The following is a 15,552-nucleotide window of genomic DNA, read 5'->3' as shown; positions in this document are numbered from 1 at the left end:
AAAAATAAAGGGAACACTTGAACAACACAATGTAACTCCAAGTCAATCACACGTCTGTGAAATCATAGTGTCCACTCAGGAAGCAACACAGATTCATTTTGACGTGTTTTAAGGACATTACATCAAAGTTGGATCAGCCTGGAGTTTGTTTTTACACTTTAATTTTGAATGTGATTCCTAATCCAGACCTCCATGGGTTGATACAATTGATTTCCATTGATCATTTTTGTGTGATTCTGTTGTCAGCACATTCAAGTGTGTAAAGAGCAAAGTATTTCATAAGAATATTTCATTCATTTAGATCTAGGATGTGTTTTTTAAGTGTTCCCTTTATTTTTTTGAGCAGTGTATATATATATATATATTACAGTCAATTTTAGATAAGTATATATAAATTCAAGACTGACATGAAATAAACCATTTTACTGTAACCCATGACAGGACCACAGCTTTGGAAACAAAATATCCTTTAATTTCAAAGAATAAACAACACATGTTACATGGAGGGCATCCTCTCAAAAAGGAGGATGGTTAGCACTGTGTTATTTCTGATGGAAGTGAACTTGAAAAGAGGTTATATTCAGAACTGCTGGGCTCTGGAAAAGAGGAAGACATGAACACATAGCAGGTTACACTGATTACATTTATTATCAAGAAACCATGAGCATTAATCATTTCTCAATTTACAAAAACACAGTTCGAGTCTTCTTATTTTCCAAATACATCATGCATTTTGAATACTACTCTATTCTGGTTGGGGAATACAGTATATTTTTTTTTTCCTTTCCGGGAAGGAGGAATGTCAGTTCCTCCTTTTAAAAAGTTATAACATTTTTAAAGCAAATAACAAAAACATATGATGTAATTGCAATAAAACTGAATAGGAAAGGTTATTTAATAGCTAAAGATGCCTGACACATGGTCAACATCTGAAAAATCTATGCTAAAAGGGTTTATAATGGATAATAAATTGCAAGATTAATAGGGCTTCACATTATTTAAATATGACAAAATATGTTACAGTGTTTAAAAATGCAAAATATTTGTTGAATTAGCTGACATATCTGGCTCTATAAATATACTGTCAAATTTCCTAGAAATTAAAAACGCATGTTTGAAGGTTCTCTCAAGATCAATAATACAAAAAATCAGCGATTTTGACTGCCCCATTATTGTATGAGAACTAGTCTAGAATTTCACTATAACCATTTGTCTTCAGTGGGCTATATTCTTGGAATCTCACTGTCCATTCTTATCCAAGATAAACAGGTTGGCAAATTATTTAAATTGACATGCTCAATCACATACGGACTAGCTATTTTGATTCACTGAGTTTGTTTTTAAAAGACACAAGGCTTCAAATTTGAGTGTAAAAACATTTCAAATAATTTTCTAAAACAAAACATCTCAGTTAGTCTACACATCAATATTTTTTCATTTTCAAGGAAATGAGCTTTACCTTCAAAGCACTCAGGGATTATGAGGTTCCCATTGGTACACTGGGCTGGCATGGCATAACCACAGCCCCTTTCTTTGTCCTTGCAGTAGAATGATACAATTTCATTATGTAAGATTTTTTGAGGACTTAGTTCATGAATCCATATCTTTTTTCCTTTGTAAAATATTCTTGCCCTTTGTATGTTAAAACTGCAAGGAGCTGAAATTATGAGGGAAAAAAGACAGAATATAGACATATTATACATATATAGTTGGAGGTCATTGCGGTCGTACATTGAGAGCACATTGAAAGAAAATAATGCTGGTTGTGAAATTGGTTGATTACCTGGACTCAGAACTAACACTGGTAACATATATGGAATACAGTATTTAATGACATTATGTTACACAAATTTATATTGGCCTACCTTTACAGGATGGTTTTTCAGACCACTTCCCATCCTCCTGACAAACAATCTCGAAGGTTCCTTCCAGTACAAAATCTCTGTTGCAGCCATATTTCACTGTTTCCATAAAATCATAGTCTTTCTGGTGATTGACGGACATGTAACCTTCCTCAATGTTTCTTGGTGGTGGGCAGGTAACCACTGTAAAGAATAGTTGGGCTGGTTGCATACAGTGATAACATGAAAATATAAACAGGCTTATTCTATTTCTCTGTTTAGCAAACATTCATAATTGCTTAATTGTGATCCTTTCTTGCTAATATCTGAGAACCACTAATAATTGGTCATAAATTGTTTGCTAGGTGGAAGGCTTGTTTGGATTGATCACGGACAAACGTCAGAGACAATTGCTCTCCAATCTGAAAGGGGTAAGTGGGACTTAACCAGCATCTGACAAGACTATGGCCAGATAATACAGATGCAGGATAATGCAGATAATGACGATTCAAGGTGTTGATAACACTGGAAAGTGGCTCCAACTGTTTACGCAGAAACTGAGACAAAAGTAGGAAGCCAGCAGGACTCTGTCCCACTTAGGAGGCTAGCTACAAATGAAGCAGCGCCTAAATTTGACAACTCTGATATGGCAGGGGCCAGAGATAAGGGTCTACCAAACTCAATGGGCCAACCTTGAGCTAGAGCTGACAGTATAAGATGAAAGAGATCGGTGACTGTAGTGCACAATAGTGGTAGGTGAGAGTGTAGCCAGTTGTAGGATGACTTTGGTGACAAGGAAGATGAAGAGGACACAGGCAGAGTAGAGGATGAATGTGGGGTTTGAAAAGGGGGGGGGTTGTATGGTCTTCAAGGTGGAGTTAAAAAATTAAACTGGTTGGTTAGGAGGAGCTTCCAGATGACTGGACAACTGCAGATAAACAGGGAGACATTTAGGAGAATACTTGGTATGTCATCTGGAGGGAATGTAGATAAGAAGTCTTGATGGTGGGATGAAAAAGTGCAGAAATATACAGACAAAGAGTTAAGCAAAGAGAGCAACGTGGTGGCACATTAGTTAAACCTTTTGCCTCACAGCACGAAGGAGCCTGGTTTGATTCCCACAGGGGGCCTTTCTGTGTGGAGTTTGTATGTTCTCCCCGTGTTAGTGTGGGTTTCCTCTCGGTTCTCCAGTTTCCTCCAATAGTCCAAAAACAAGTATGAGGTTAAATAGAATGCGCTGGAAAATTTGCCCAGATGTGTGAATAAGAGAGTGAATTGTTGTTTGTCTCGATATGTGGTCCTGTGATAGACTGTCAACTGGTCTAGGGTGTACCCCACCTCCCTATGACAGCTAAGATAGGTACGAGCATCCCTGCTACCCTAACTGCAAGATAAGCAGTAGATGATGGATGGATTGAGTTGAGCAAAGAAAAAGTGGAACACTGAGGGGATTGAAGAGAGCAGACTCAGGGCTTATGATAACTTGTATGCAAACTTGGAAAGTAAAGATGGAGAAATAGATTTATGCAGGTTAGCAGAGTAGCAGAGTAGAGCTAGATAGGGGAAGGTGGAGCAATTATTCATCTGGTGTAATTATGAGTAATGGTGTCTATTTGACTCTACGACAGTGCAGTTACCTTTAAATAAAAGCCACTAGCTGAGTTTATGTGGCAGGAGTGATAAAAATCTGTCTTAGATCTATAATCTCTCTCTTAGAGTCTGCTTGACTTATTACATGCTGGTTTGCCACAATACATACAATACAACAAAATTAAGTACGGCAATTACTGAAATGCCATAGTCTTTACAAAACTAACATAATTTTCTGTTTATATGATTTTATATTTTTAAAGTATTCCCTGTTGACCAAATACCTCGACACTGCGGTATCACAGTCCATTCGCCACTAGCAGTACACTCCGCTTTGGCCTGTCCAAAAAGCACATACGGAGGTAGGCACTTATATGTTCCACTGTCACCATATTGAGTGGTGTTTCCTTCGATCCTCTTGTCATAAATTATCATCCCAAATGTTGGGATTGGAGCAAGACCACATAACACAGCTGTGAAAAAAGACAGAATAATATAAGTGTGTAAATGGTTGAGGGAATGAATAAATAGGGTAATTTATTATGGGGGTGAACCCAAACTTTGTTGTTGTCAGAACTTGTTACACCAGCCATGTTTCAGGTTGAAAAAGGTAGTTCATATTTTTGTGTATTATGTGCAGTTATTATCCTTTCCCCAGGAAGCAAGGTACATACGGTTGCAACGTGGTACTGCTGGGCTCCATGTTCCATTGGCAAGACATACAGAGGTCTTTGCTCCATTTAAGATGTATCTGTGCAGAACAGTCAAATCAGTTTTTGTTGTATACAGTACAATGTATGTCATAATGCAGCCACAGGGCGGCACTGGCCTATGTCTCTCCAAGCCTGCCTTGGGGGGGCATGGAGCAGTGTCTCCCTGTGCCGGTCCCAAGCCCGGATAAATGCAGAGGGTTGTGTCAGGAAGGGCATCCGGCGTAAAACTTTTGCCAAAACCAAACCATTGGTACTGATGACCTACAGGGTACTAATGGAAATTGGGCTACTGTGGGTCGAAGAACAAGAACAAGAAGAAGAGGAGGAGTGCGTGTTCGGAAGCAGAGAAAGAGGAGGAAAGGAAAGAGTCTGGGACTGAGAGTAGGGACTTTGAATATTGGGACTATGACAGGAAAAGATAGAGAGTTGGTCGACATGATGCAGAGAAGGAAGGTGGATATTCTGTGTGTCCAGGAGACCAGGTGGAAAGGTAGTAAGGCTAGAAGCTTAGGAGCAGGCTTTAAGTTGTACTATTATGGTACTGACAAGAAGAGAAATGGAGTAGGAGTTATCTTGAAGGAGGAGTTTGTAAGGAACGTCCTAAAGGTGAAAAGAATGTCGGATAGACTTATGAGTCTGAAACTGGAAATTGAAGGTGTGATGCTCAATGTTGTTAGTGGCTATGCCCCACAGGTGGGATGTGAATCTGAAGAGAAGGAGAAGTTCTGGAATGAGTTAGATGAAGTGATGCAGAATATTCCCAGAAATGAGAGAGTGGTCATTGGTGCAGACTTCAATGGACATGTTGGTGAAGGCAATAGAGGGGATGAAGAAGTGATGGGCAGATTTGGTATCCAGGATAGGAATACAGAGGGACAGATGGTGGTAGATTTTGCAAAAAGGATGGAAATGGCTGTAGTGAATACCTTTTTCCAGAAAAAACAGGAACATAGGGTAACTTATAAGAGCGGAGGTAGGAGCACGCAAGTAGACTACATCTTGTATAGACGAGGTAACCTAAAACAGATCAGTGACTGCAAAGTAGTTGTAGGTGAGAGTGTAGCCAGACAGCATAGGATGGTGGTTTGTAGAATGACTCTGGTGACAAGGAAGATGAAGAGGACAAAGGCAGAGCAGAGGACAAAATGGTGGAAGCTGAAAAGGGAGGAATGTTGCAAGGTTTTCAGGGAGGAGTTGAGAAAGGGTCTGGGTGGTCAGGGTGAGCTTCCAGATGATTGGACAACTACAGCTAGTGTTATCAGGGAGGCAGGTAGAAGAGTACTTGGTGTGTCATCTGGAAGGAAAGTAGATAAGGAGACTTGGTGGTGGAATGAGGAAGTGCAGGAGTGTATACAGAGAAAGCGGTTAGCGAAGAAGAAGTGGGATACTGAGAGGACTGAAGAGAACAGACAGGAGTTCAGGGAGACATGGCGAATGGTAAAGATAGAGGTAGCAAAGGCAAAACAAAGGGCTTATGATGACTTGTATGCTCGGTTGGATAGTAAGGAGGGTGAGAATGATCTATACAGCGGTAGAACGGTTCGGCGAAGACCAGAAGAAAAGCTCGGGAGCATCCTACGCAAGGAACCACAGAACAGAACAGATCCACCTCATCAGAAGGGAGATGAGAGCGCTGAAGCGCCAGTATAAGGAGGCAGGAGAGGAGGAGCAATCTGGCCTAACCCAATTGATGGCCATCCACCGGAAGAGGATAAGGGTCCTACGCCGAGCAGAGTGGCATCGGAGGCAACGACGTGAGAGGGCTCGTAAACGAACGGCCTTTATCAAGAACCCCTTCAAGTTCACAAAAGACCTACTAGGCCAGAAACGCAATGGCAAACTTACCTCTTCAAGGGAAGACATCGATTGAGACCTCTCACAGATGTTCGGCAACCCCAGAAGAGAAATGGAGCTGGGAGACTGCGACATCCTCATTGATCCCCCTGAACCAGAGGTGCAGTTGACATGTCGGAGCTGAGGCTAATGGAAATCAAGGAGGTTGTCCATAAAGCCAGAGCATGCTCTGCTCCAGGACCAAGCGGCACTTCGTACAAAGTGTACAAAAACTGTCCCAAACTGCTTATGCATCTGTGGAAAATTCTGAGAGTCTTCTGGAGAAAGGGGAAGATACCAGAGCAATGGCAATGGGCCGAAGGAGTATGGATCCCGAAGAAAGAAGGCTCCACCCGGCTTGATCAGTTCCGCATCATCTCCCTCCTATGCGTTGAATCAAAGATCTTCTTCAGCACCATCGCCAAGAGACTGGGCTCATACCTGGCTAGAAACACCTACATCAACACATCAGTTCAGAAAGATGGCGTGTCAGGAATGCCAGGCTGTGTGGAGCATACAGGGGTAGTGACACAGCTAATCCGGGAGGCTAGAGAGCTGGGGGGCAATTTGTCAGTGTTTTGGCTCGACCTGGCCAATGCATTCGGCTCCATACCCCATAAGTTAGTCCAGCTCACTGTGGCGAAACATCATGTGCCGAGCAGATGTAGAGACCTCATCGCTGACTACTACAACAACTTCAGCATGAGGGTTTCTTCAGGAGCAATTTCATCCAGCTGGCACAAGGTGGAGATTGGCATCATCACAGGTTGTACCATCTCTGTGACGCTATTCTCCCTGGCCATGAATATGCTCACCAAGTCTGCTGAGCCAGAGTGCAGAGGGCCCCTGATGAGCTCTGGACAACGACAGCCACCCATTAGGGCATTTATGACCTAACAGTTACCACAGAATCAGTTCCGGGATGTCGGTGGATTCTGAAGGGGCTGGAGAAGATGATGGTGTGGGCCAGGATGAGCTTCAAACCTGCCAAATCTAGGTCAATGGTGCTCAGGAAAGGGAAGGTAGAAGACAAGTTCCGCTTCAACATTGCAGGTGCAGCTATCCCTACAATCTCAGAGAGGCCAGTCAAGAGTCTGGGCAAGATGTTTGACAGCTCTCTCAAAGATGCAGCATCCATAAAGACAGCTTGCGTTGAGTTGGATGTCTGGTTGAAGTCTGTGGACAAGTCCAGTCTACCTGGAAAATTCAAGGCTTGGGTCTACCAGCACGGCATCCCCCCCAGGATCCTGTGGCCGCTCCTCATCTATGCCGTCCCACTCTCCACAGTAGAAACTCTGGAGAGGAAAGTCAGTAGCCACCTCCGGAGATGGCTGGGGTTTACCAAAGAGCCTGAGCAGCATAGCTCTCTATGGGCGCAACAACAAACTGCAGCTGCCCTTCAAGTCCTTGGAGGAGGAGTTCAAGGTAGCCAGAGCCAGAGAGGTGGTGCTGCACAGGGATTCCAGCGATCCGAAGGTGGCTAATGCTGGAATCCAGGTAAGGACAGGCAGGAAGTGGAAGGCAGAAGAGGCTATACAAACAGCTGAAGCTAGGCTGCGCCGTAGGACTCTGGTGGGAGTCATCACACGGGGCCGAGCTGGCCTAGGTTCCTTCCCAACGCCCCAAATGAACACCAGGGGGAAGGAGAGGAGGCGCCTGGTCCAAGAGGAGGTAAGAGCAGCTGTGGAGGAATCAAGATCTTGCAAGGCGGTGGGCATGAGACAGCAGGGAGCCGGGACAAGATGGGAAAATGCGCTTGAGAGGAAAGTTACCTGGACAGAGATCTGGAAAGCTGAGCCCCATCGCATCAAATTTCTTGTCCAGGCAGTGTACGATGTGCTGCCCAGTCCATCGAACCTGCATACTTGGGGCTTAGCGGAGTCGCCAGCCTGCCCATTGTGTTCTAAGAGAGGCACCTTAGACCACGTCCTAAGCTGCTGCACCACAGCATTAGGAGAAGGGCGCTACCGATGGAGGCATGACCAAGTCCTGAAGACCATCGCTGAGGCACTCAGCACAGGGTTGGTTTGGGCAAAGCAGTTCCGCCCTGCCAAGAACTCCATTGGCTTTGTCAGGGCTGGGGAGCAGGCGGCCACAGCCAAAAGAACATCAGCAGGCATCCTGACATCTGCAAGAGACTGGCAGCTGCTAGTGGACCTTGGAAAACAGCTTAAGTTCCCTAGCCATATTGCAACCACCACCCTCCGTCCTGACATTGTCCTTGTATCAGAGGCCACCAAGCAAGTGATAATGCTGGAGTTGACCGTCCCATGGGAGGACCGCCTGGAAGAGGCTTTTGAGAGGAGGCTCTCCAAGTACACGGGACTGGTCAGGGAGTGCCAGCAAGCAGGATGGAGGGCAAAATGCCTTCCAGTGGAAGTGGGCTGCAGGGGATTTGCGGCCCGGTCCTATGCCAGTGCTCTGGGTTGGGCATCGTCGGGCAGCATAGGAGAAGAGCCATCTGCAATACCACCGAAGCGGCAGAGAGGGCCTCAAGATGGCTGTGGCTCAAGAGAGGAGAGCCATGGAGTCATGGTAGCTAGCGTGCCAACTGGACACAAGCCGGGGCCTGATCAGCCCTGGCTGGGTCACCTGGATGAGGGTGTAGGATGTTGAAAGACCCGAAACACCCAATGATCCCAGGAAAATCACTGAGGATGTTTCCAGGTGCATTAGTAGATGTATTTACACACTATACAGGTTGGCGAAACAGAGAGATAGAGATGGAAAGGATGTGCAGCAGGTCCAGGTGATTAAGGACAGGGAGGGGAATGTGTTGACAGATGCTAGAGGAGTGACGGGAAGATGGAAAGAGCACTTTGAAGAGCTGATGAATGTGGAAAATGAAAGAGAGGCAAGGGTAGAAGAGGTGACTATTGTAGACCACAAAGTTGCAGAAATTAGTAAAAGTGAAGTGAGGAAGGCATTGAAGAGGATGAAGAGTGGAAAGGCAGTTGGTCCTGATGATATACCTGTGGAGGTGTGGAAGTGTCTAGGAGAGGCAGCGGTAGATTTTCTGACTAGATTATTCAACAGGATCTTAGAGAGTGAGAAGATGCCTGAAGAATGGAGACAAAATGTGATGGTGCCTATTTTTAAGAATAAAGGAGATGTGCAGAATTGTGGCAACTATAGAGGGATAAAGTTGATGAGCCATACAATGAAGTTATGGGAAAGAGTAGTGGAAACTAGACTGAGAGCAGAAGTCAGCATTTGTGAACAGCAGTATGGCTTTATGCCTAGGAAGAGTACTACAGATGCAGTATTTGCGTTGAGAATGCTAATAGAAAAGTACAGAGAAGGCCAGAGGGAGCTGCATTGTGTTTTTGTAGACCTAGAAAATGCATATGGCAGGGTGCCAAGAGAGGAGCTCTGGTATTGTATGAGGAAGTCTGGAGTGGCAGAGAAGTATGTTAGACTGGTGCAGGACATGTATGCTAGCTGTGAGACACTGGTACGGTGTGCTGTAGGGGTAACCGAGAAGTTCAAGGTGGAGGTGGGACTCCATCAGGGATCAGCTCTGAGCCCCTTCTTGTTCGCAATGGTGATGGACAGGCTGACAGATGAGGTTAGACAGGAATCCCCATGGACCATGATGTTTGCGGATGACATTGTGATCCGTAGTGAGAGCAGAAAACAGGTAGAGGAAAATCGAGAGAGGTGGAGGTATGCTCTGGGAAGGAGAGAAATGAAAGTTAGTCGCAGCAAGACAGAATATATGTGTGCGAATGAGAGGAACTCGGGTGGAATGGTGAGGCTACAGGGAGTGGAGATCAAGAAGCTGGAGGATTTCAGGTACTTAGGGTCAACAGTCCAGAGCAACAGAGAGTGCGGAAAAGAGGTGAAGAGACGGGTCCAAGCAGGTTGGAATGGGTGGAGAAAAGTGTCAGGGGTACTATGTAATAGAAGACTATCGGCCAGAATAAAAGGAAAGGTGTACAAGACAGTGGTGAGACCAGCGATGATGTATGGACTAGAAACTGTTACAATGACCAAAGGACAGCAGCCAGAACTAGAGGTTGCAGAGATAAAGATGTTGAGGTTGTCTTTGGGAGTGACCAGGATGGATAGGATCAGGAATGAGTCCATCAGAGGGACGGCACATGTTCGATGTTTTGGAGAGGTCAGAGAAGCCAGACTGAGATAGTTCGGTCATGTACAGAGAAGGGACAGTGAATATATTGGTAGACGGATGCTGGAGTTGGAGCTGCTAGGCAAGAGGTCTCGAGGAAGACCAAAGAGAAGATTTATGGACATAGTGAGAGAGGATATGAAGACAGTTGGTGTGAGAGAGGAGGATTCAGAGAATAGGGTTAGTTGACTCGCTGTGGCGACCCCTGACGGGAAAAGCCGAAAGAAGAAGAAGAAGAAGAAGAAGTACAATGTATGTCATATGTGTGTGTAATGCAGCCTCAGGCCTCAATATTTTCCTACTTTACCCTGTATGACATGTATAGTTGATTGTACTCTGGTACACAGTATCCTCATAGTCCATCTCTCCATTGGCCAGCAGATCAGGATAGGGACAATGTATTGCTAGAAGAGACAATACAGTTGAGAGTGGCAGTATTGTTTTTCAATGATTTTCTAAATTTGCTTAATTCAAATACACTACAGCATATATATCTGTTGTATTAGTGTTCAACAATTTAATTCTGTGGAGGTTCTGAGTCATCCATGTTGTGGTTAATTCTCGTCTAAATCTTCGTCCCGTAGCAATTGGACTTGATCCTTTTCCTTTGAAGATTGTCAAACCTTCATTGTAGAAGGTACTGTAGAACCTTCAATAAATAGGAGGAAAGGAACTACTCTGAGTGTCTGGAAGTTCATAACAGAAGACAAAACTGCTAATGAAAACCAAGGGGCCAAAAGCTTTCAAACAGACACCCTTCACTGAACTGTGGGCGGAGATTCCACGGACCAAGCTACAGTTTGCCACTCTATAAGCCCCATGAGTCCTCCCTCTCTGTATTCTGGGTTAAATTCCTCCCGCAATAAATTCCTCCCACAATGTTCTCTGGAGCTGAAGATGCAGTGTGTAAGTTCCTGACGGAGTGAGCCAAGATAGCATATATAACAACTCTGCTCACTTGAAGGGCACTTCAATTGGCAGAAAGCATTTGTCGACATGGGAAGTGTCCTGGAGATGGACGACTTCATCAAATATTCAAGAGACATGTTTGCCTGTCGTAGATGACTCCATTCAAAACCAACCATCTCTAACGGAGGGCGTCCAGCATCACAGACTACTCCAAGTTCCATATTCTGAGCACGAACGCACTCTCCTAACCACGTATCACTGAGATCTGGATCCGGGTCTTTGGCTGCAACTCTTGACCTATGAAGATTATCTTGGCCTGGATAAATTCATCCAGTTGTCCATTCGGGACACACATCACTGGTGTGTTTAGCAAGATTGCTCCTCCCCACTAATAGGCTGCATACTAGACCACACCGGAGGAGTCCATGCAAGTAAACGCTTATGGCCGTGGAGAAGAACCGCCACATAGCTTCGAGGCTATGTCTATACTGTGTGGGCCAGGAGCATGTTACTGCCACATGCCAAACACCTCAAGGGAAGAAGGTCAGCCTGCCCAACTTATGGCATCCCCTCTGGTGACAGGTCGGACACTCGCAGATATCATCCTTGATTGTCCCTGGCTAATGCTTCACACTGCGGGAATCTAGTGAGGTTCTGCATTGGGGTCTACAGCTCCACAGAGCTCCCCTCAGAGTAGTACTCTGCCTACTGTGATGTCTGATTGCCTAAGCCTCTCAGTTGCCCATTCTTGCCCATCCCGCACCCATGGTATCAGCGTTAACAACTGATGCATCTGACATTGTTTTTGGGGCTGTTGTTGAACAACATGTGGCAAGTGCGTGGCAGCGCAAGTAGTTTTTGATAGGGAGTTGTTGGCCCTGCATCTAGCAATGTATCACTTACAGTTCCTGCTGGAAGGCCACTCCTTTACAGCTTATGTGGATCACAAACCACTAATGTTTGACATGTCCAAAGTGACTGAGCAATGGTCTACTCGCAAGCAGCGCCACCTTGCCGCCATCTTGGAGTTCATGCCGAACATTATGCAGGTGGCTGGCAAGGCCAACCCTATCGTGTGTGTGTGTGTGTGTGTGTGTGTGTGTGTGTGTGTGTGTGTGTGTGTGTGCCGTGTACATCGGGGTGGATTTCTTGGATATAGACGCCGACCAGCTCGGCGACCCAGATGTCCTCGCCCTGAAATCAATGTGCACTGGCCTCAAACTGGAGGCTGTGCCTCTGCAGGAAAGCAGTCCTGCCCAAGTGGTTCCAGTGGCCTGGCGCTGTTGTATTTTTGACTCAGTTCACTCCCTCTCACACCTGGGAGTTGGGACATCTGTGAAGTTGGTGAGTTCAAAGTTTGTCTGCCCTGACATTTGTAAGAACAAGGTGTGGGCAGCTCCATCTTTCCTCATTGCACCACAATGTCTTGATTTACTCAATATCGGACCACTGTCATCTTTGGCACCAAGTGCTTTCCGTTCTTGCTGGAATCACTTCTCAAGGCAGAGAAGTGCCAATTTGACTACATTAAAGTGGAATTTTTGGGTTACTGGATTGCCATTCAAGGAGTCAGCATGGATTTAGGTGGTAGTACACTAGTCCAAGCCTTGTAGTGTATAGGAGCTCCTGTGCTTTCTTGGATTTTACAAGTTCTCCAGTTGGCTTATGGCTTATGTGGGCTGACTTGCCACCCCACTGACCTCCCTGCTCCAAAATAGACCCCAGTTCAGACATCAGAGGGGACCACTACACTGGACTTCCTGAAACAGGCTTCAACACCACCCACTTGCTGAGATTACCAAACCCATGTTGACTTCTTGTTGTGGAAGTGGATGCCACTGCCACTGGGTGTTGGGGTGGTCTTATCACAGGGCCCCTCCAACAGACCCATCTTCCTTCAGTCCTGCGCATACTACCCATGGAAATGGAGTAAGGCGGAGCAAACCTAGTGTGAGGGACCGTGAGCTGTTGGCCATTAAAGTAGCCCATGAGAACTGGTGCAATTGGCTGGAAGGGGCCACCCACCCTTTCATTGTGCTATTCCACAAGAATCAGGAATATCTAAGGTCCTTCAAGCTCAGCAGGTATTCCTTGCCTGCTTTGACTTTAACATCCTCTACTGCCCTGGGTGCAAAAGCAGTGAGTCTACCTGTCCCCACACCATACTATCTCATATGGTGGTTAGCCCTGTACAGTGGGCCCTCACAGGTGAACTGACATAGGCTGCTACAGAGATCCCAGCTCCAGAAAATACCCCCAAGGCTACATATACATAGGCGAGTTCCTGCAGGCTGCCCGCACCCACTTGCCAGCCATAGCCCAGGTCCTGGTCTCAGCTAATTAGGGCTCACTGTTCGAGTGCCTACACCTGTCCTGTGTTTTGGCTAATCCATTCCACTTGCCTTGCTCCTTTTTTTTTAAAGAAAGCGAAACAAACAAAAAAAAAAAAACCCAGAGACTAGTCCTAAGGTACCAAATAGACTCCTTGAATCCCTGTATCAAGTTGCTGTGTAGGGAAGGAGCAACTGCTTTGCTGTTTTCTTCAATAAATATGAAGAAACCAACTACCCAGTGTCTAGAGGTCTGAAACAAAGATGTTTTCACCTCATCTGAGAGGCTTCTTCAGTTTGAATGGACTGTGGGGGGTTTCAATCGAAACACCAAATGAATTCATACCAGTCAGATTGGGATCTACTTGTGCAACCTGGCTACACTTTAACAAGAGGAAATAACAGGAATGTGTATATATATTAAGCACAGACTATCGAACAAGAAATAAATGTCCGAATACAGAAGCCCAGCATACCCATACACAATACCCATACCCATACACAATTTGTTCTTCCCTATGTATTGTTTTACATGAGAAAAACAAACTAACAAAAACAACTTCAAATCTTATTTTCATGATTCAGTGTATTGTAGATCTGTATTACTCAAAGAAATTATATCTTGACTTAGCACATATATTTCAAAATATGAATTACAATGATACTGTATGTGGTGTAAAATTCTGTCAGCATTTGTAAGAAGAATAACTGAGACTCACGTATGCATTTGAATTTGGTTTTTGACCATTCTCCTTCAGCAGAACAAACAATTTTGCGGGGGCCGAAAATTGAGGTGTATCCCTGTCTGCAGGCCAGTGATAATGTTGCTCCGGGGTTAAAGTACCTTTGGAGCCCAACCAGTGCAATGTCTGCCAGCTCTGGCCTCAAACATACTGTGGGAACAAATGAAATCTGATGAGAAATTGTGTGCTTTGAATGAATGATAACGTAAGTTGAATAAAAAAATGTTGTAGAACAAATGAATCCTCATTCAGTGCAGGGAAAGACAAAAATCAACTTCAGCAACATTTATGTAATGGTATTTTGAAAGTGTCAATTGTAAACTATTACAAAATGACAATAAATTCCACTGACAAGCGCTTTCATCTTAGTGAAACTGTATAATTTTAAGAAGAGCAAAACTTTTGTTGCACTATTTTCAAGGAGAATCTGAACCAGTTTCTCAAATCAGTGAAAATATTGTATATTACAGTCACATTTACTGGTGAGCAAAAACTTATATATTTTACTATTTGACTACATTTTGATACAAGCAATCTGATATCTAATTAGCATAAGGAAGCAAATACCGTTGTCATGTTCTGCTGTCACAGTGGTAAAAAATAACAGGAGCAATAAAGTCAGCATGGAAGCCATCCTTGTCATCTGCTGTTTCTTGTGGTCTCTGATTTGTATGTTTACTCTCTATCTGCCCTGTTGCTCTTTGGGCTTCTTTTCAAGTAATCAGATAAGAGTTGGGTGATGTAACTTTTCATGGCAGATTGTCATTTCTGTTGGTCCTTTTTTGTAGTCATACTACCATTTGATTGTTCATATAAATCAAAAGACGCTTTCTGAGACAATGATGTTCATGGTTTTATATCATTGGTTTTATATCATACTATATTTCATGCTATGTTTCAGTCAGTAGTGTGAGGTGTGAGGTGAGGAAATTGGTGGAAGAGCGAAGTATCGATCCCAGGACAATAGTATCGATCCGATCCAAGTATTTGCTTAGTATCAATAATATCGATATTTGGATCGATCCGCCCACCCCTAGCCAGCAGAGCCCACTATGGATAACTGCGCTGACATGCTATGCGGCTGAGACCGTATTGCTGTCTCTGTGGATGTCACTATTAAAATTTTCAAACACTTCAAGCACTAATATATGAACTAAATTTCCATACTTTAGCTGATGTGTAAAAACTTTTTTCGTCAACAACTATAACGTGTTTCTTGTGCCGAGCGATCATAAAGCGGCAGCGAAGACACACTAAGTGAGGCACGCAGTGACGGGGCCTCATGGTGGGGGGCACCTCTGATCCCAGGGATCCTTTTTACTACTCGGCTGAAGAATGATAGAATTTGCAATAGCAAGCTACTGTAAACAGTTAGCAAGTGAAGTGCAGCCATCCAGGTATTCTTCCTCTTGCTGGCTTTATTTCCAAAATGGAGGATTACATAGCTAAACTGAGAGAATT

General features: G+C 44.5%; 1 protein-coding gene across 1 annotated transcript; it reads right to left on the bottom strand.

Annotated features, from left to right (window-relative positions):
- Positions 1-464: 464 nt before the first annotated feature.
- Positions 465-14,752, bottom strand: LOC147228648 (beta-2-glycoprotein 1-like). Its single transcript, XM_086156227.1, has 8 exons — positions 14,659-14,752; positions 14,068-14,241; positions 10,417-10,513; positions 4,106-4,182; positions 3,716-3,904; positions 1,866-2,045; positions 1,460-1,657; positions 465-596 (listed from the first exon to the last, which is right to left on the bottom strand). The coding sequence occupies exons 1-8, from the start codon at positions 14,732-14,734 to the stop codon at positions 532-534; spliced, it is 1,056 nt and encodes a 351-aa protein (XP_086012353.1). The 5' UTR covers positions 14,735-14,752; the 3' UTR covers positions 465-531.
- Positions 14,753-15,552: the final 800 nt, after the last annotated feature.

Source organism: Fistularia commersonii, chromosome 12, assembly GCF_037954325.1.
Source record: "Fistularia commersonii isolate RoL2024-O1a breed Wild chromosome 12, RoL_Fcom_v1.0, whole genome shotgun sequence".
Classification (NCBI taxonomy): Eukaryota; Metazoa; Chordata; class Actinopteri; order Syngnathiformes; family Fistulariidae; genus Fistularia; species Fistularia commersonii.
This window is presented reverse-complemented; position numbering and strand designations above follow the sequence as displayed.